This window comes from Falco rusticolus, chromosome 2, assembly GCF_015220075.1.
Source record: "Falco rusticolus isolate bFalRus1 chromosome 2, bFalRus1.pri, whole genome shotgun sequence".
Taxonomy (NCBI): Eukaryota; Metazoa; Chordata; class Aves; order Falconiformes; family Falconidae; genus Falco; species Falco rusticolus.
In genome coordinates, this window is record NC_051188.1 from 17,296,399 (window position 1) to 17,318,614 (window position 22,216).

The 22,216-nt window shown below is 40.5% G+C and overlaps 1 protein-coding gene across 1 annotated transcript in view; it reads right to left on the reverse strand.

Annotated features, from left to right (window-relative positions):
* Nucleotides 1–22,216, reverse strand: part of GUCY1A2 (guanylate cyclase 1 soluble subunit alpha 2) — a 178,112-nt gene that overhangs the window by 124,250 nt on the left and 31,646 nt on the right. The window contains exon 4 of the mRNA XM_037377177.1: nucleotides 18,149–18,867. Within this exon, the coding sequence (XP_037233074.1) occupies nucleotides 18,149–18,867 (719 nt within the window). The remainder of the gene's footprint in view (nucleotides 1–18,148; nucleotides 18,868–22,216) is intronic.

Here is a 22,216-nt window from a genome sequence, read left to right on the forward strand (position 1 = left end):
AGTGAAGAGACAGGGTCCTGGTTTAGAGGTGGTCACGTCGGAGAGAATAGTACGAAAATCAGTAAGAAAGGAGGCACAGGATCTCTCTTCAGGAGACAAGACAGACATGCTGTTTGCTTTGCATAGTCAGCTCATTTACTGATTGATACATTCATTTATAATATTATTTAAGATTATTATTTAAATTATCTATTCTCCATCACAGCTCTTTCTTTTCAGAGAAAGTAGTGTTAGCTATTTGCTAATATAGAATATGGCTGATTTGACTCAGGGATACTCAGGTGTGACAAGGTCGGGACCAGCTGAACTGAACAAAAGGGTTGATGTAACAATTTCATAAAGCAAGAGCACTGCTGCAAGACTTCGCCATGCAGCAGTGGTTCTCACTCAGCTGAGAGACCAAAGAAGCCTGAGCTCTGAAGTGGAACTGTCAGCTAAGAAGCAAGAGCTCACCCAGATCTACAGCATGGTGCTTAGGGACACGGTTTAGTGACGGATTTGGCAGGCCTGAATTAACACTTGGACTTGATAATCTCAAAGGTCTTTTCCAACCTAAATGATTCTATGACTCTATGAATTCTAACATCCCTTCCCCAATGTAATCTGTCCAGAGGCAGCAACACTTCTGTAAAGTTACTAGCTCTTAACCAGCTGCTCACACTCTGGGAGAATTTTGGATAATTTCCATGGCCCAGGGGCCCTTGGGAAGTTGCCTTCCTGCTCATACTGCATAGGCTATTGACCCGCTGTTGGGGAAGGCTGCAGCACTGCTCAGCCAAACAGACCTTGGTGCCAGCATGGCTCAGGCGTGATGTCACACTAGCAGCCATGACTTGGCTCCTTATTCACAGCTGGCCAGGCTAGACCAGTTTAGAGGTGGAGCTCATTCATTTTCCAGGAAAATACCACACAAGGTATTTTAGAGTTATCTGTGCACCCACTATGTTCCTGGGAAGTCCTGCCAATGCAGAGTTCAATACACAGGAGCAATGGGCTTACATGCCCTTCAAAGTTTCACCCAGCAAGACTACTCCCGTATAGACATCACCTTTGAGTGAAGAATTAACGCTAAGACCTTTGGTGGTAGGCTATTTTGTAGAACACATTTTTATTTGTGCCATAAAAAAACCCAACAGATCAAACTTTTTGTGCCATTTCATGATCTCAGACACTTTGCTCAGGTGTTGCCTCCCTTCACAGATTGCAGGTTAATTCCCTGTATATTATGATCTTGTAAAATAACACCTGCATTAAGATAATATTAAAATTAATTTGAATATACCTATTTTAATTAAAATATCTCAAGACAAAATCTTGGCTTCATTTTACTATCTTACTTAATTCATATATTGGTCAAATTCTCCTTGACTTCACAGAGAATTTGTATCTTTACCCAGTAGTTACCCAGAAAAGCATCTCACAACTTCACTGTAAGATCTGCTAGTGAAAGGAGCCTGGGATTTGACCTACAAATAGCCATTTATAGCTGAAAACAAATCCAGAAATAAACACTTGGGCAGGAGGTCAACCAGTTCTTTCATCTCATAATTTTGTAGACCTGTACTTTGGCATAGGTGGAAAACAATGTGTTAGTCACTTCTTGTTATTAATTCATTAGTAATTTTGTGGGCATTTCCCATAACAAATACTACAGTCTCTGCTTCTACAGTGACTATAGAAATGAGTGTTAAAGTGTCAATCGAATTAACACATACAAGAAGATAACACTTATACAATTATTTAAGTCACAATTTGTTGAATGGTAAATTAGTTTCATAGAGAAAAAGGATTTTTTTCTTAAAAAGAAGATAATTATTTATGATTGCATCTCTTAAATTTAAAAAATGTAGCAATAGAGTTTTGACAAAGAACTCCTATTTAGAAATAAGTCTTAATTCCCTGAGCATGCCATATGGACAGCTTCTGTTACCAAAAGAGTTTCATGCTCAAGACATTTTGTAGGAGCAGTCCCCAAATATATTTTCTGCATTTAATGTCAAATTAGACTTTATTTTGCTCTCCTTACTCAGGATAAGTACCTTTACTCAAAGTAATCCTGTTGAAACTGGACTGATGATAACTAGTAAGACAAATCAAGAAGTAACATCTTATTTATCCTCAGTTGGTCCCACAGCATCAGGATGATACTGTAACTGTAGTTGTCAGTTAGGGGTCAGGAGATCCTGGCACTTTCTTTTATACTGTCAGACACACCTGACTACACCAATATTCACAGAATTTATTTATTTATTTATTTATTTACAGTTGTTTCACAGAATATTCTACTAAAAATATTTGGAAATTCTGGACAGCACAAGCAGTGGGCTGCTAGAATGGCCCTTCCAGTCCTGCTAGGTTTGGTATGGCACCCTGGTGTGTTCATCACATTCAGTGAGCCCATATATGATTATATGATACCATGGGAAAAAACAGAAAAAGAGCAAATAAGTCAGTTATTTTTAAATACTGTTTATGGATTTGTCAGTGTTATTCCCATGTCCCCAGAACTCTCTGTGGAGTTCCCCATCACCCAAACTGGTTCCAAAAGCCTTTCAGGACCCTCTGATGCTGCTGAACATAGCTAGGAAACCTCTCAGATGTTTCTGCATTTTTGGCTGACAGAAAATATTCTCAGCTATTTTATCCCCATATTCCCAGGAACAAATGCCAGAAACTGAACGTTCAAGACACAGAACAGATGTTATCCAATAACTGAATATGAAGCCTTCCTGAGCAAAGAGGAAATAGACTGAATCAGCAGTCCACTGAGATGAGTGAGAAAATTTGATGCCCTTTTAATGTTATATTCTATGCTTCTTTCACATGAAAATTAAACAACACTGTCTGCACAGCACTCACATCATTGCTGTAGACAGTATTTTTATAGCATTTTTTCCTTGAAAATGAAAAACTAAATACAATTCAGTGAAGCTGAAAAATCTAAGTTTTTTTCAATATGAAGTATCCCCTTTAATATTTGCCAAGCACTGGTATTTTTCCCCTTGGGTTTCAGTGGAGCTGAAATAAACATAGCCTCTTCTGTTCTTTTCTTGATAGAGCTCCTTTATTAGCATAACAGAACTCTGGGAACAGCGCATTTCTTCATTCCTTTTGCCTGACTTTTACCAGGTGCGAAGTCCGCGGAGGCAGAAAGTACTTTCACAGGGGGGTCATCAAGAAGCCTGCACTGCAAAGGACTCTGAGCCACAGCAAGCACAACCGAGAGCAATCCCCAGGCTCTGTTAATCCATTCAAACATTCCCTCTGCTGGATGCCTTTGAGGTAACAAAGCGGAAAGCAGCAAGGGCTTTACAAAAACTCTCAACAATTTTTTAAATTTAAGTTAAACATTTAAAATATAATTAATTCAGAATTCACTGGGCATTCTCCACAGAAGTTTTACACTAACACAAGAAATCAGCCTGTGCTGTATTGTATAAAATCAGTTTTAATATCATCCCTTTCTAAGCAAAGTCATGCAGATAAGGAGAAGCTACTTGACAACTGAAATTATCCAACACTTTTTATGTGGGGAAAGATTAGAAGATGAATTTAAGCTGCAAAGATCCTTGGCATCAGTGGAAGAAGGGGACATAACAGTCCCCTGATTCACACCTCATGTCTGTCTGTGGCCCATGACTCAGCGGCACTGATCTTCCCTTCTCAAACAGAACCAAAGCAGAAGAATGTGCCGAGATGCTGCAGAAAAGCCTACCCCCATCCCACAAAGAATGAGAAAGAATTTAGCCTGCTCAGTTTTTTCTTTCTTCCTCAAGCCATTGGGCATGACTGGTTTTGGTTTGTGACAGGTGTATTGGCCCTTCAACAGCCATGACTGAAGGCCTCTGAAGTTATCCCAGTTCAAACATCTTTGTCCATTATAATACCTACTTAAGAAATAGATTTATTAATAGATTGCTTGCAAATTTGGGGTCATTCGTCAAATTCTCCCAAGCACAGCACAAGTCAAACATTTTTATGCTCTAAGCTTTTATTTTATAAATTTTCAGAAGTTATCTTTGTAACCTGTCAATGTAAGCGATCTTTTTTAAACACTTTGACAATTTTATCTATACTGTCTTAAGGAGGATCCCTTAGACCTGTATTTTCATGAGAACAGATATTTTTAAAGCCACCAGTTCAATGTTTGATGAGGGAAGTACTGAGACATGACATGTTCAGACCCTACCAAGTCCAGTCACATCAACAACCCACTAAAGCCACTGGAATATTCCTAGGAAGATGCTGTCAGAAAAACATAGCAATTAATAGCTAAAAAACTTATTTATGCAGATCAAACAATATGTTCGTAATAGTCCCTTCTAGGCACAGGGCAAAAAGGATTAAATCTCTAAATAAATAAAAAAAAAGGTGATGTGAAAATGAAAATAAGGTATGTTTATATTAGTGACGGAGTTGCATAGATCCTGCTCTGCTAGTGGTCCCACAGTAGAGTGAGAATCATTACAGAAAAAGCTGCTGTTCAGTATGAACAAGATCAATTCCATTTCTTAGAAAGAAAGAATGAGAGAGTAACAAGCATCAAAAAATACATAAAACTTTTAAGGCAGATATCAACTACATTGGTCAAAATGTTCAAAATAATGTTTAAATGTGTCTTCATCTAGGACTGAATTTAAAATGTTTACCACATTCTGAGGTGTTGAAGTACCCAATGTTTATTATTTGTTTACAAACTACAAAGAGGAAAAAGTTTATTCTGTTTTGAATCAATACAGGGGGAAAATTATGTGTGAGAAATATCTTACATGCCTGTCCACCGTCTGTGGAAAAAGAACATTTAATTCTTTTTTCAGCCACTTGTTCTAAGTCCTCAGTTATAAAAGCCAAAGGTTAGTGGCCGGAACAAATAATGTAAATATTTTATGGGTTAACTAATTTCACTTTCTTTAATCATGATGATACAAGGGGGCATTGTATACTTTTTAAAAGGAAATTTATCATAGATATTATTAGCTGGAGACAATATATATGGTTATAAAAGGCATATTCAAAACAACAATGAATAAGACAAACTACAATATTTGTAGTAGACAAATAATTGTAGACAGCACATTACAAACCTCTGGAATGTTTTTTTTTCCCCTGTGATGGCTTAGCATAAGCAGAAGAACTGGGCACATCCCTGTGTTCCCTCTAAGCAGTACTTTTGTGGTTTGTGTAGCTTCTACATCTAACATGCTGGTTATTGAGGTAACTTCTGTCTTAGCATGTCCTAAAAACCCACTCGTGATGAAGGAATATTCCCAGAGTAGCAAATCCACAGTTATCCAACCATTGGTCTGTCTGGTTGGATTGTACACTTGAATGATGACTCTACCCTCAGCTGTGTAAAGAATTGCAAATAAGAAGCTCATCCTTTCTGAGTGAGTACTCCTGGCTCCTCAACATACCATTTCATCATTGCAAAACACATGTAAAATGATGATTAGAACTGGTGGCATGGACCACCTGCCTGGCAATAGGTGACCTGCTCTTACTGAGACTGTCAATCACTGCCCTTGAAAGAGTCTGGAGAAAAAAAAGAGCAGGGTAAATATTGCATATCCTCGGCAAGAGTAAAAGGCAGCAAAATGTTACCTAATCAAACTTATTCACGTCACACCACCTTCCACTCTGCATCCTTTGCTGCTCAAAGATAATAGAAACACCGCATCTAATTATGAGCACCTGGCTTTTGCAGGTCACTTTTCCAAGTCTTGACTTTTGCAAATTGCTGTTATCTTACTCTTTCATACTACTCTTTATTCCTAATGCAAAATAAGCTAGGTGTTACTTCATAGTAGTATTCCTTTTGATTCAAATCTAATGAGCTACAAAATTTATGACAGATTCAGCTAGATTCCCAGAAAATAAAAGGGGTCAATATCAGGTACAAATCACAGGCAAAGTGATTTGCTGTCAGCTGTCTACTCTGCCTGAGTCCATAGTCCAGCAAAACACCAAAGTTCCTATTTCACACAGAGTTTCAGAACTTCAGAGCTTTGCCTCCATGGAAATGAAGCATGAAGAATCCAGCACAAGATGCATATAAGTGAGAATGAGTAAATTGACATATTTACAGTCAATCCATGCTGTCAACTACAACATAAATTTAAAAGGCTAGGTATTTATGAGATAGGAGCAGAGAACTCAAGCGAAGTAGTAGAAAACTGGTCCAAAACTACTAAGTTGCACTGAAAACCAAACAGAAACAGAATCCCATAGCCCTAATCTGAGGTTTTAAGACAAGCTTTAAGGTGGAGCGAAAAAGTAGAAAGCTTCCTTTCCACTCCCTGGGCTCTCTGACCATGCAGGGACACTGCAATTAACCTGGTGCAACTCAAGCTTTGCTTTCAAACAAAGAGCACGCTCCAGAAGCAGGGTTAGCAGGAGGTTTTGGCATTTGCCAGATAAAAGTGACCTTACAACTGAAAGTTGCCAAAACAGGTAGTGCCAGGCTTTGCATCTGCTGCCTCTCAGAGCAATAAGCATAGTGTTCATGCTTAAAGGCACAGCCAGGTGTTCCCACAGCCTCTGACTTCGCACTCATGCACTTGTGGGAGCTCATGCACAAAACCCAATCAATCTACAGGGAGACACTCGGACACTTCTTTCTAAGGTCCTTTCACTCTCTGCAAAGAGACACAGAAAAGAAGCCTTAGTTTGACTATGTGCATTGTCCAGATGCAGTTGCCAGTGCAGGAGGGAGGAAGGTAGAGTGACTGAATGTTTCTACTTTAAATCAACCATCTCAAGAAAAATGGCTTCTAGTAATATCACACCTATTTTAGAGCACTGTGATGCCATGAAAAGCACAGTCACTCAAGAACTTGCATGAGCAAATGAGGAAAAGGATAAAAATATATTGTGAATAAACAATATTTAATTTTAATCACTAGGAGAGGTGGGAAAAAAGTATTCCTGAAAATCAGAGTTGTGCCTGATTATTCTCATTATGCAACATAAAAATTAATGAAATGTGCTTCTTTGTTCTGGTTGTGACATAGCGTAGTTTAGAAACCCATTCAAAAGCTTTCAATCAAACAGAGAAAGATGGACATCTACATGTGCAAGCAGCTTCCTTATCATAAAAAATTATACAAATCATAAGAGGGGAGAGTTCACCATGGTGTCAAATTGTTTTAACAGCCACTTGACTCAAAAGAATCATTTCTATACAGCTTCATTGGTTTTCAGCTAATGGGAAAGAGAAGGGAGTATCTTATCTTTAGGTTGTTACACTTCTGCTTCAGTTCTATCACTGAAAACATTTTTAAATGACATTTTCATTGGCCTGTCTTAAAGAAGAAATATTGAAAATTCTGGGCCACTTTCAGAGCGTTATTAAAGTTCTCCAGTGCACAACTGTTAGTGAGATAAAAAAGTCATGTCATCTATTGTTTCTTATAACCCATTACAGTCTCTAGAAGCAGTCAAGCCAGCCAATTCAATTTATCTTGAAAACCATCAAAGCTGAAACATATTCTGACAAGCAAACTGGTGGAATATTAGCAGAAACAGAAGACAATTTGATTCTGAGAGCTCAGGACCTGCAAAGCATTGGCAGCTTAGTGTCAAAGGCCAAATGACTGTGAATAAACCAGCTTTGGGAAAAATTAGAATTCCTAGATCATAAGTAACAGATGTCCCTCACGCTAGAATGACTCTTGGGCTACCTCATTTGAATTTTATTAGGAAAGGAGGAAAAACACAGTTACAGAGAAAAAGTAAAACACTTGAAGATTGTGCGTGGTGGGTTTTAAATTAGTCTATCACTGTCAGGACTGCTTATTTCATTCAGTTGGTCCAGAATAAAGATAAAAAGTAACAGATAAAGAATAGACTCTTAGTACAAAAAAACAGGATACTGTACCTCCTAGATTTTAAAAAGTGTTATTTTTATACAGTTTCCAATGGTCAACAAACACAATTGGAAAGTGTTTTGCTGAAGCAATGGGAAAACCAGCTTCCTTGCCAACTGCTCCACTCTGCACACAATGTCCCCACAGACCTGGTTGAAAGTGGCCACCAACCAGAGAGGTCTTATCTTCCCAGTTCCTAGTAAACAGGGGACCTTGTGTCCACAGTATGACACTGAAGCCAACAGTATGAACTTCCCCTGGTTCAAAAGCTGCAAGAGAAAATTATGGAGGAGTGGTCCTCTGGGGGCTATCAGGTACCACATCCTGGATGTTATTGCAAGAGGATGTGCTTTCATCCCGGGAGAGCCAAAAGCTGGGAGGGTTTATTACACAAAAGAACATTGCAGGCTTAAACTCTTTGTTTTCTTTTTCATCAAGCATTGTCTATTGGTCACTGTGACAGTCAGCACGCTGGACTGGATGGACTTTTGATCTGGTGATACATGGCAATTATATAGCTGAGTGGCTGAAAGGAAATGGCACTTCCTCATACCACAGAAGGAGGACTAGATGAGTAACTCCACAGTTAAACAAAACAGTGGAAATGAACAGGGGAAGTTTCCACCAGCTTCCACTGAATCAGCCAACATTTTAAAATGAACAGTAGTTTATTACTCAGCATTTTAAAAATCTGGCTACAAATCTGTCTATACACTTTAGAATCTAACTTTCCAGATATAGGGGTTTTTTTAATCTTGGCTCTGAACTGGTTTATTTTTATTTTGCATATCTAAATCAGTGCAATGGGGCAAATTCCTGCTGGTGCAGTCTAGCTCATCTACCACAAACCTCTCCCCTCCACTAACAACAGATGAGGCACTGGCTCAGACAGCCGGCACAATCAGTAGAGCTATAAAAAGCTGACACTACCATTTTGCTGGACATTTTATCATTACAGAGCTGGTGTTTCTGGAAAATCCAAATTACTTGTGGTATTTGGAACTTCTTGCAATACAAAATTTTCAGAGGATTCTTTTTGACAAGCCCGATGTTTCACATTTAAAATTTTTTATTACAATTTATAATGTGAAATTTTTTCCTATTAAAAAGTATTTTATACCTAGAATTATTGAACAAAACATTTTAACACAATAAAAGTAAATTATTTTCCAGAACACATTTTGCCGAACTCCTGGGGAAGTTGAGATTTTAATGAATCGGCACATTCAAAAAGAATACATTCCACTAGAAAAATTCTGGCTACCTTCATAATGTAGTTTTAGGTACCAGCTCTATTCTTAGACAATTTCTCTATACTAAAGTGTTCGCAGGCCTAACAGTAAGTCAAAGGCCACTGAGTACCCTTATAAAAACTGATTTATTTCAAGGGTAGAAAAGGTCTGTGAGTCTGAGCAGGAGAGAAATAGTACAAGGAAAATACAGCTGCACAGTATCTGGCATGGAACCAAATAATTTCTTTCATGAAAGAAATTTCACTTTCAACTTTCTTGCCAATTGCATGCCAAGTCACAGTTTCAGAAAGGTATCCACAAACCAGGGCTGGCAGGGCTCATCCTGTCAATCCATGCACAGAGAGGACTGGGTCTGGATTCCATTCACGGAGAGGACCCAGGGACGCAGTGGGTCCCTGCAAGGGCAGTGTCATCTCCTCTTGATCTGCCCAGCACTGATTACACAGGAATGGCATGTGAGGGTGATATTAAGCAACAGAGGAAAACCAGGAGAGTCTGTTCTTGTCTTCCCTTTCAGCCAAAAAGTGAAGCAGCTCCAGCTATCTCACTGTATTGTCAATGAGGCAAGTATTTACATCATGTCACAGATGGCCTTTTTCATGAGTATAGGCAGAAAATGACTGCACTGAGGAAGTACCTGTTAGGAGCTTCCAGCCCTTGTCTGGTCAAGAAAGGGTGGGAGGGCTATCCACCTGCACAGCTTACTACTGAGTTATCAGCTGTGTTTTGTCTTGTTGTCCACAAAAAAAAAAAAAAAAGATGAAATGGAAAATTCCTATGATGTACTTTCAAGGAAAAGTTGAAATGTGGCCTTGGTGGCATCCAAAAGAAAGATTTGTGCTGCTTGAGAAAGGCAAAGTCATTGAGACAGCAGAATCAGTTAATATCCATTGGGGAGCTCTGTGAAAACAAATAACATATGCAAAGAGACATGGTAAAAGATGATGTGCCTTAAAAATGACAGTGACCCACAGAGATGAGGAATTGACTTCTATTTTTAAAGTATGGAAGTAGAAGTCCTGCAGAAGTTCAGATGGGAGACAGCAACATTAATACCACATGTCTAGGTAGTGCAGTGCTCACAAGCAGAACATTGAAACAGTCATGTCAACATACTCTCTGCACAGGGGAGAGAGTCAGGGAGAGACTTGTGTGCAAACACCCCATCTGCTTTGTGCAAACGCCCACAGGTGATGGCATGGAGGTAGTGGTGGTGCTTCACAGAAGGTCGCTTGGCCAGAGGAACCCACCACTGAGGACTGTGTGGTGCCTAGAGGAGGGCAGCTCCTGTTCTGCTGGCAGTGCGCAACCATCAGCCCTCTTGCATGCCACCATCTTCATGGAAAGGAAACTTCAGTGGATGGGCTTGACATGGACTTCAGAACATGCCAGCAGACAAGTTCAGACTCAGTCCTCTCAATCTAAATTGTACCTCATTCCATATGTGACTCCATTCATGTTCATTAAACTCATGGAGTACAGTTGCATTAACCATCTGTGAAGCTATAAGCTATCAATCCCAAATGGTTAATTGCCACAATAAATGTATTTTTTATTGTTGAAAAAATAATTGCTCCCAGAGAGAGGTATACAATGAGTTTCCTTAGAGAGGTGAAATAGCAATATTTGTGATCTTGTTATTTAGGGATATTATCCAAAATTTGGAAAATCTGGTTGCATGCAAGTGAAGCTCTCTGGTTAAACACAAAAAAACCAAAAAAAAACAAAAAACCCAAAACAAAACCAAAAAACTCCCACCCTGAATAAAATAAAAATTAGTGTGAAATGTAAAAAACAACAGAATGTTTGTACAAGAAGTAGAGCAACAGAGAATACTCCCTTCAGCATCTGGTTGTACCATACTGTAAACAACACACAAGAATTTAGCTTCATAGGGAAACTGGAAACCTCAGTGGCCACCCCCACTCAGCTTTTATATATCTAAAAAGCTTTACGCATACTAGGATATCTGATCTAAAGACAGTCATAACTGTTCATATAGACAATTTTGACTACGCAGAATAATCAAGGAAAAAGCCAAAGCAACAGTGTGGATTACTTAATCACTGCAGAAAAAACGCAAGGACAGAAGGAGGGAGGGAAGAAAGGATGGAAGTAAACCATCACATCCTGTCTTAATCTGAATTCGTTTGTAGAGTTTGGTTCCTATTCTCCACAGATTTAGAGGTGTGTTTACTTGCAAACTTATGATAAGTTCAGGTAAAGTCAATAAGAAAGCTGACCTAATAAATTTATACAATTGCTTACTATTTCGCAGAATGAATGCTTGCATTGTCCACATGTGTCCACTGTATAACGGACACTGAAATACCAGCCAAGAAACATCAAAACATTAGAACTATGACCCAGGAGTACAGATGGTGTTGAAAACTGAGAATAAAGCTACAGAGTCCATGTTCTTCAGGTGAGGAGTTCTTTTCCTTATTTGGTCCCTACAGTAATGGGATCCTGTGCTGGTGACATAGCAAATAAACAAAACTTTGCTGCGATATGGATGTGTTCATGCATGAGGCTGTACTCCTGCGAAGGTGTATATACATCTCTGCAGGAAGTGCTACCTATCATCAGACTTCATAGGCCTTGCATGAGAAATTTAGGACATTATAAAGCTAAGTCACATATTCCAGCGATTCAATTCCCAGCAAAGTGAGGCACACAAATGAACCTTTGCATAAATGGGACAAGAACTAAGCACCCTGAAAGTCACAACAGGTGTTTTTTTAATTTGCTTATGGGGGCTGAGTTGGGGAATGATGATTTGTGACTTACTTTCATCTGAACACAGAGCTGGTGACAGAACTAAAACTGTTTTGTTACTCTGTCTTTCTCACTGCAAGTCTTAAAAAAGATTTAATTTATGTATTGGAATGAAGATAAAAGTGCTTTGGAGAGAGGCTGGAAGGTCTTCTGTTCATCACAAAGCCTTTAAAAACACTTCGTATTTCTTGAGAGACCACTGAGATATCTGAACAGCTTCAAAACCAGAGCAGAGTTGTCTGGGTCACATCCCTTTAACTGCCATTTAAAGTAACTGAAAAGTGTTGATATTATTGCAAAATCAGAAATTTCTAAAAAAAAGATAAATAGCTATAAGTGGCATGCAATTTCAGTATGAACTGAATAGAGGTGTATGACAGAAATACCAGTGGTAGGGAAATACCCAAGGTCATGTTTGGAGCCAATGATCTACCTGCCCGATATTAAACTTTCAAACAAGTGTTGGCAAATCAAAAAGAATTTCAAAATGAGCAACATGAGCTCTGGGAAAATAATACAACATACATTTCCCAAGGCTCAATTTTTTTTTATTTATTTATTATTTTTTTTTTATCAAGGAGACATTAAGAACTTGATCACAACTCACAGTATTGCCATGTCTCTCCTCTCAAAATCTACGTAAGCAAGACAACCACAACCTCTGAATCTGCCCAACCTTTGATTTTGGAAGAAAAGGGAATATCTAGCAAAATACATCACATGCTCAGCTTCATTTTATGACTCACAAAACTTTGTTTAACTACTCTCAGAAACTTTGAGAAAGTGCTTATAAAACAAGTGAGTCAGAAGGAAACACCTCTTCAGCTATAATTGACGTCCTCAGATTAATTATGCTTTCAGCACAATATTTACCTCAGGTCCCCTGCACCTCACCATCACCATTTTCTCTCTAATTTACATCTTACTGTTCGAGACACAATTTTTCTCCTAACTGTTGGCAGACAAAAAATTTCCTTTGCTACCATTTCCTTTTACATGCTTCTCAAGAAAATCTGAATTGCTCCTACAGTGCTAATGCTGATACTTCTTGTTCAGCCTGACCTTACACGTCACTTTAAGGTACAGATACAGAGGGTCACTCTCCCAAGTGGTAGTTAAGCCCACTGCTCTTTAGATTCATGACATATAGTACAAACCACAGCAATGACACAAGGATGAACTCAGAGCTGCACAGCTTGATGGTACAGAACAAGCTTTTGAAATAGAGTTGCTTCCCAAACTGGCTGCTAAAACCTGCCTCCAGCAAGCTCAGGTCCCTGCCACCTCTCCTATGAGTAAGCCACAAGCATATGAACCCTGCCCATGTAAGAGAGTGTTTTGCTTGTTTAACTTCTAACTAGACTAGGAAAAAAGTTTTTAAATACTCCACCCCCACCACAATCATCCTCTTCAGGGTGATAAAACAGAAGACTGATAAAGAGGAAAAGATGGTTGAAGGGCTGTGACTGTTCCAGGGCAGGGGAAAGTGCCTGAGAGGGATGGGCAGGCTTGGAAGGAGGAAGGAACATGGAACAAGCCTCTTTCAAAGGAGAAATGACTGTGCCAAAAGGTAGCTCAGAGCAAACACCTCCAAACTTCTCACATATTTCCTTTTCATAATTAAAGGACAAACATCGAAAAATAAACTCCCTTTTGGTTTTAAATACGTTGAATTGCATCAATTCATACAAAATCAGAAGAACTGGTTTGCTTCTCTTGGAGGAATGTGGCATATGAAGGCACAGAACCCAAGTGAGATCCTTTATGATATACAAGCACTTACCCACCCATGTTCTGCCCTAGAATATACCTACATGCAGCAAAGCACCTTTGCAGCCAGTTCACACTCCACCAAGCTGTTTACTTCCTCATGCTCATATGAGAAGGTCTTTTCTTCCCCCATACTTAAGATGTTGGAAGCTTTGGGCACACCCCTCATTGCAGACAGGTGTGCACAGAATTATGGGCATGCCCCTCATTACAGACAAGTGTGGCATAATCACTCTGCAACCTGGCACCCAGACAACAAACAAAGCATTTTCTCAGAAAGAACCCTTACAATTCCCCCTTTTTTGTTTGTTAAATTGGATAAGGTCAAGGCTGTGTATACCCCTTTGTATCATGGTTACATCAGATTCATCAAACACGGTAGACATATAACAGTGACCAAAAAATCCCTAACAATACAACAAACCCACGCATCAATATTTTTCATGTCACAGCCTAACTTGTTCAATGTGGTTAAAGCTTGTACAGCAGCAATGCCAGGTGCAAGGAAAGAAGCAGCAGGAAGATCTGCATTATTCTGGCTTGTTCTCTGGCTCATCATTGGTAGGAGGTCCATGATCAGCTGGTCAAACAAGACGAGCAGGGATCCACTGAGGCCCCTAACCTGTATTTTTCATGTTTGTTAAGTTATCCATTGTCTGCACAGTAGCCCTGTCCTGGTACTTCATTATCAAAACGGTACACTATATAGAGGTAAGCGTCATATGACACAGCTCTTTACAATCATATAGGGTCATTACCATATCCTTCTGCAATGGCAGTGTACAATTTCATAGTAAATGCCGATCTGATCCAAAAGTCTTTAACTGAGCATCTCTGTTCTCTTACAGCTTCATACGGGAGTTGTTCTCACACAGCTGGTGGCTATACCTGGTATCAGATGAGGAATGCACTGAATTCCACGTCTCCCTTTCACATAGCCTCCTTTCTGCACTGATCTAAGGCACTGTAGTATACACTCTTTCTCTTGCTTTCAGAACTGCTCAGCTCAAGTCTTTCTTCAGGTCTTTATCAATAAAATGCACAGTACAATTTAAATCTACAGATCTAGTCACAGTTGCAAAACAGCACAGAAAAGATTCAGGTTTTTCTCTTGCTCCTTGCTGCAAATACATGAGTGATACTCATACAGCCTCTACTGGATATGGTATCCTATTGTTGCAAAAGGACAAACACAATTACCAACGGAATGTTTGTTTCAAAAGACTATAATCTCGGACAACTCACCAGAATGTGATGACTCAGTCAGTTTTGCCCAAAATGCAGAATCTGTGGGTGGGGGGCGATTTGGTCCAAAACATCCATATGATTTTTCTGTTCCTGATTTTTCTATTCCCATATTAATGACTGTCCCATGGCTCCCAGCCGCTCAACTACCATCCTGCAGTGGTGATGAGAGTGCTTGTGTATCTGTCTTCACATATCAGTCTTCCCTGGTTCAGCTGGGCTATACCACCAGTTTCTTTTTTTCTTTTTCCTCAAGTCTCTGTCCGGGCACCATTTGTGGCATATGAAGGCACTGGACCCCAAGTGACATCCTTTATTACATACATAATTTGCTGATTATATACAATCACTTATCCACCTAAGTTCTGCCCTAGAATACGCCTATGTGCAGCAAAGCACCTTTACAGCCAGTTCACACTCCACCAAGCTGTTTACTTCCTCCATGCTCATATAAGGAGGTCTCTTCTTCCCCTGTTCTTAAAATGTGGGAAGCTTTGGGCACACCCCTCACTGGGGGGCTTTGGCCACGTCCCTCATTACAGACAAGTGTGGCATAATAGCTCTGCAACCTGGCACCCAGACAACATAGCCTTTTCTCAGAAAGAGCCCTTACAGGGGAACATGTTGTTTCCAGTGGAAAAATGCAGCAGAAACATGTTTATTGGTGCTGAAGAGCAGTGACAAAGAGGGGCTGGAAACATGACTGTCATGTCAAAACTGCTGTCAAAAGTATTTTGAATAATCATAGAATCATAGAATGGTCTGGGTTGGAAAGGACCTTCAAGATTATCTAACTCCAACCCCTCTGCCATGTGCAGGGGCACCTCCCACCAGACCAGGTTGCTCACAGCCCGATCCAGCCTGGCCTTGAGCACTGCCAGGGATGGGGCAGCCACGGCTGCTCTGGGCAGCCTGTGCCGGTGCCTCACCGCCCTCACGGTAAAGAATTTCTGCCTTGTATCTAATCTAAATCTACCCTCTTTCAGTTTAAAGCCATTACCACTTGTACTGTCACTACATGCCCTTGTAAAAAGTCCCTCTCCAGCTTTCCTGTAGGTCCCTTTACGTACTGGAAGGCTGCTACAAGGTCTCCCCAGAGCCTTCTCTTCTCCAGGCTGAACCATCCCAACTCTCTCAGCCTGTCTTCTTAGGAGAGGTGCTCCAGCTCTCTGATCATCTTTGTGGCTTTTCTCTGTACTCACTCCCAACAGGTCTATGTCCTTCTTATGTTGGGGACCCCAAAGCTGGATCCAGTACTCCAGGTGGGGTCTCACAAAAGAGGAGCAGAGGGGAGACTATCACCTCCCTTGACCTGCTGGCCACACTTCTTTTGATACAGCCCAGGATACGTCTGGCTTTCTGGGTTGCAAGTGCACGCTGCCTGGTCATGTTGAGCTTCTCGTCAACGTTTGGCTGTAGGTCCACTGCAGACCATGCTTGGAACCAGCTCTCTAACTCCTTCTCAGCCTCCCTGATGCTATGCAGCCTTCTTGCTTCCTCCTGCAGCTCAGCTACCTGCTGCAGGAGCTCCTCCACCTGGGCACACCTTTTCCGGCAGGTCTGCTGCCTGCCCCAGCACCAGGAGAAAGGTCTGGTCACTTCCTGCAGCCCAAGGTCTGCACTGCAGCCTATCGCTTCAGCAGCTCTGTCTGGGTGGAGGCACTGGCCACCACTGGGGTAGATGGTGCAGACTCCCCTGCCAGAGCTGCAGCCTTTGCTCTCAGATGAGTGCTCCCCATCCTGCCATGAGGGTCAGATAGGATGAGCACCCTTGACCCATGCAGATGGTCACAGAATGGTGCCCACTTGATGGGTTATGTGTACTTCAAGCCTCTCCACTCAGCCAGTGTAATGTCCCTCCTTTGAAGCAGCGCCCTCCTACACCAACTGCCATGCCAAATGCCACCCATGCCCTGGCTGCTGCCTCACACCTTGTTTGCCTGCTCAGCACTCCAGGTTGCCTTGCTCCTCCAGGCTGCCGGTTGTGGGACTGGGGGTGGCTGTGGCCACCTCCGGCCCCACCCCCACCTTGTGAGCTGCTTGTGTGAGCTGCCGGCTCCTGGCAGGTCTCTGCACTCTCCTGGGTTCTCCCCTGCTCAGGAAACCTCCCTGTACACCGCGATCCCCCACTCCGTAGCTGAACATGCCTGCACAGGAGCTGATCACCTTGATGAGTGGGAAAGAACCCGGAACAGCATATGCAGTTCCACAGAAGTCTTTCTGAAATGCTGGGTCAGTGTAGGAAGCAAAACAGAGGTGGAATTTCTCAAACTATATCCAGACCATCTAAACCATAAATGTGGCATCCAGAGGCAGAACGTAGGTGTCCGAGTATCCAGTGTGATGGAGACTGACTATTTTTGGGTGCTATCTCTTAAAAACCCTGAAATTCTGTAATTCCTTCACTTAGGGCAGCAGTATTTCCAAGGCACCCACACACAGGCTTTCAATGTAAGCATTAAGTAGAAGTACTTTGGTGCATAAAGCTGGAACCCAGATTCACACCAAAGAGTTTTCCCATAATTCAAGGATATGCAATGAGACAAACTCCATTCAGCCTTTGGAGAGGTCCACTCCAACTCACCTAACTCACCTGGGATGCACTGAACTTAACATAGGCCTCACTACTTAAGGTAGCTCTCTTCTAAAACGCTGAGGGAAGAGGCAGTGCAGGACAAGTGCCTGTTTAAATTACTAGGAAGCATTAAAACTGGCATAAGTAACATTTGGTACCACTTACAGCTCTGGTTCCCTTGAGTGCAGAGTGAGAGATAAGAACAAAAACAAAGGAAAGCAGCATTTCAAAATAGGGAAGTAGGATATAATCAAGTGGTAGTGTGAACCCTGCAGTGAGAGTCTTTCAGAAAGCATATTCAAAGCTATTCTCCAGTAAATGGCTTAATTACTATTATTCGTATCATAATACAACTGGAGTAAAATTAAGGATTAGATATGGGCATTTTGTAAAATTCCTTAACCTTTTGATTTAAGCTATACTATTCAACTCCAAGTGCACAATTTTCTGAACGGCAATGTCACGATCTGCTACAGCATCACAGGCAAAGGTTATAAATAATTTCAGAAAATATTCACTTGGCTGGGAAATACCACTTAGCCCCTGTTCGCAAGGCGTAAGTGAGCTTTTCAGAGTACACAGGACTTGAGCTGCTTCTGAGTAAATAATCCTCTCCCATCGTACACATATACACACATCCCCTTCCAAATTAATGTTCTTACCTTATCTTTATTTTCAGAGCCAGAATCCTCAAGTTTGGTCCGAATTACAAAGGGAGTAGATAATCTCAGGAGAACTCGTTCAAATGTGGCACTGATCTTAGGAGAAACTATGTCGAAGCAGTCTTGGAATTTCAGAGTTTTATGAGTGTCACATCTGAGCTGCTTCCTAAGACCTTCTCCAAGCTGGAGAACTAGCATGTTTGGATCAAACATCAGGTGAAAGGGGAAAGCTCTGCAGAAGGTGCTGATGCTAATCCTCAGGTCTAAGGGGGACTGGGAAGTTCCTGGTGGAAGTGCTTTTGTGATATTTGCATTTTCATGTTCTTTGATAAGGAAAGTCAGACAGCTGCAGTTACTTGGGTTTGTCCCCTCTGAACACAACTTATCATTAGCGACCTGTTCTACTTCCACTTCCAAACGGTAGATCTTCTTTGCTGCTGCCTTATCATTCCCATCATTGCAAATCCCACCAATCTGATGTGGGTGAAAATAATGAAGCATGAGATTGCCTTCAGGGAGCTCTTTGCATAGGAAAGAAGGGGATTCCAGGGTGGCCTGTCTTCCAAATGAAGTTCTAATGTGCTCCAGCAAAGCATCAAAGCCATTGAAGAAGTCTTGAAGGGTCCCACCTACAGCTCGAAGAACTCTTTCATTCTCATCAAAGCAGATATTGAAGAATTCCTCACCAAACTTTTCTTGCATTTCCTCAAACTTCAAACCTATGGGACAATGAGACACTGATATCAACAACATAATATTGCTACTGTGTCACATTTTCCCTTTGTCCTCTAGTTGCCCACTATTTTTCCAAGTCAGTGAGAGTAGCTTTTTCACTGGATACCTGCCCATAGGATTTCTGCTTTCTTTGGTGGCTGGGCATAACCCTAGAATCTATTTCTGTGTGTCATTTTAAGTCCTCATGCCTTCAGCCTGCTGTCCCAGGTGGTTACTTGTGGGATTTACACTTGCTTGTCCTTTTCACTGCTGGAAGTCAAGATACATTATAATTTCCCTGACTTTTGCATGTCACATGCAGTCTGCTGTGTGAATGCACCCAGCCATGGGTGCACCCTTTTCATTGTGTTGACCTAGCCACCAAGAAGGCTCCTGCTTCTACAGCCCCTCAGTTCACTGCTTCTGTGAGGGATCCAGCTCTCCCCAGCTTGAAGAGTAAGCTATGGGACTCCAAGTCAGGCCTTTGGTCCACAATAAGCAATGTAAAGCCCTGCAGTCAGATGACACTTCAGTAGTTAGGGGATTGTGTTTTGGCGTTTTTTTCAGACAATATACTTTTCACATTATAACTATTGAGCACTTCCAGAAGATACAAAGGAGTAATTACTTCTTTTTTGTGGCCTGCAAAGGAAAGCAAAACCTTTCCATCTTAGGCTTCTACACCCACCCACTTTTAAAAAACAACCCTGTCTCTTAGAGCAATCTAAACTGGTAGTGGATGGGACAGCTCTGTGATATCTATCTCACACTGCCACTTCAGGTCTCCATCACAGAAGTTCAAAAGGTTTTTGATTACTAGAGGTGACAAGGCTGAAGGGATGAAAAATATCAGTGATGGAAGCCCCTGGATGCAAATGTCTATCAAATTCTACTCCAGTTTGTTATTTACCATTTTAACGATAACTTAGAAAAAATAATTTTGAGATAGTTATTAAACATTTTCCTCTGTCTTATCTTAGGGAAGACATGCTTTGTTAAATTTCAGCTGTATATAATCACTATATCACATAGTAGGGTTACAAAATTGACCAGGTATGTTGTATTGTTCTAAACTGTAATAGAAGGAAAAGTATATGCCAGCTGTATGTGAATTAAAAATATCCAGCAAGGAGTTTTCAAAGGAAATTAATACAGGAATTAACAACATAGTTCCTTCAGTGTATTGAATCAATCAAATCACATTTCAGTTAACTACTCAAACACCTTAAAATTTATCTTGAATTCTAATAGAAATGAAATGAAGGGCAGTTATTTATTTCCCAAGAATACAACAGGCCTTTTATTTCAATGTGTGTTCAGCATGCTTTGTAACATTCATAAGATCCCAGTAGATTACTGAAATTCTCATTGTTTGTTTAGATTGCTTGTAGGCTTTTAAATGTGGAAGAACAGTGTGGTTAGTGACTTTCAAGCCCATGAGGCGTAACAGGACAGAAGAAGTCATGCATCTGTTGTTTACAGACAACCTTTGATCATCTCAAGTCAGCGCCTGAACTGCTTATGCCCACAGGCATAGTTAAAAGGATCAGTATTCACAAGGGATCTGAGAGTTCCACAGCTTTGCAAATTATTTGCAACAATAGCTTTGTTTGGGCCTTTGATATAATTAATAGCAGATTAAAATGCATAAAATTACATATATAAACAGGACAACATGACAAAGCATATTTTATAAAAGAAGTAATAGTAATAATTTGGGAAGTTCATTCAAATGCCATTACTCATAATCAAATTTGGTCACTAAACTAGGTTATTACAAAAATATTCCCAGGATCTTTTATGACCACAGATGGTCAGATCTGCAGCTAGCCAGAAGAAAGTACCTCTGGTACACAATGCCCCCTAATATCCTGACTCAGAGGACAGTGTGCCAGTTCCTGACTCATTACCACTTTGTCTGCATAACTTAGTATTGTAATAGCTTCTATAAAAATATTCACTATAAGCCAAAAAGAATTTAATTCTAACCCATACCAACAACGTTGTCATAATTACAGCCTTGGGGGCACCCAAGGCTGTAAAACTGCACAGGCCCTGAAAGTATGGGAACAGGACAGTATCACACACCCCTGGGCTATTTGTACAAATGACCAAATACTGTTACAGAAGTATGTAACATCCCACAAAACCACCCAAAGCAACAGCACGGGTGAGCTGTCTTTAATGTGTATCATAAAAGTACAGTAAACCAGTCAATTGCCCTGCTGCCACTAACTGAAAATAGGGTATGCAGAACTGATCACTCAGGTATTTTACTGCTACATATGTAAGCCTCGCCTCATTACCGTTAAGGGGAGTTGTATCTTAGTATTCAGCCTGAAGTTTTGTTAATTGTCTTAGATTTGTGTGGTCGTCCGCCCTGGAGGACTGGCTGTTCAATCTGCGCACAAAGTACTGACTCCAAGCAACATGAACTATCCTATGAAATCCAGGTGAATGACCTGACTCGAGGATGTGCCACTACTTTAAAAAAACATTTTTTAGCTTTGGATTGTTACACACAGTACCAGCAGAAAATTAGAGTTAGCTTCAGAGTAGAAATAGACATGCCCAAGCTCAACCAAACTGCTGGTCCACCTTAGTCGGGAATTTTCTCTCTAATAATAGACACTATGAGTTACTGAGAAAATTTAAGTCAAACAACCTTCTAAAACAAACAAGTGCAATGTACCTATCAAGGAAGTCTCCTCCTAAGACTCGCCAATAAAAGGCCAATTTTTGCTTGAAGCATGATGGGTTTTCTTTAAATCAAAAATCTTTATTTCCATTCCTATTATACAAATCTACTTTTTTCTGTATTTCTACAATGCTTTTGGCTTCAATGATGTGCTTGTGTGAAGCTGCACAAAACACTTAGTCTGTATTTTTACTTATTCCTGCCTCTCCTAACAAATGATGAACAGAAACACACACTTACCTAACATTAACTCGGTACGTATTTCATCATAACCTTTTCATTTACTACCATATAAATGCTCCCAATTCTCCATACCCCCTTTTCCCTGTACTGATATCTGTTCAGCTTTCAAGAGACAATAGAAATGACCATCATCATCACAAAGAGAGAAAATGTCAGACTGCATCAGATTGCTATTCAGCTGCTCTGAAATCTTGTCTCAGCAGTGATTGCTATGAGATGCTATAGAAAAAACATGAAATCTGATGGAAAATCACGAGAAAACATGGCTTTGAGGAAGCTCCTCCCTAACTGCTACAGTAAATGTTTGGCTTATTCACTTACATGTAGAAAAACCATTTGTTGAAAAAATTCCCATTGTCTTTATAGTACATACTTTACCACATTTTTAGACTTCCACAGGCTAATTATTATCT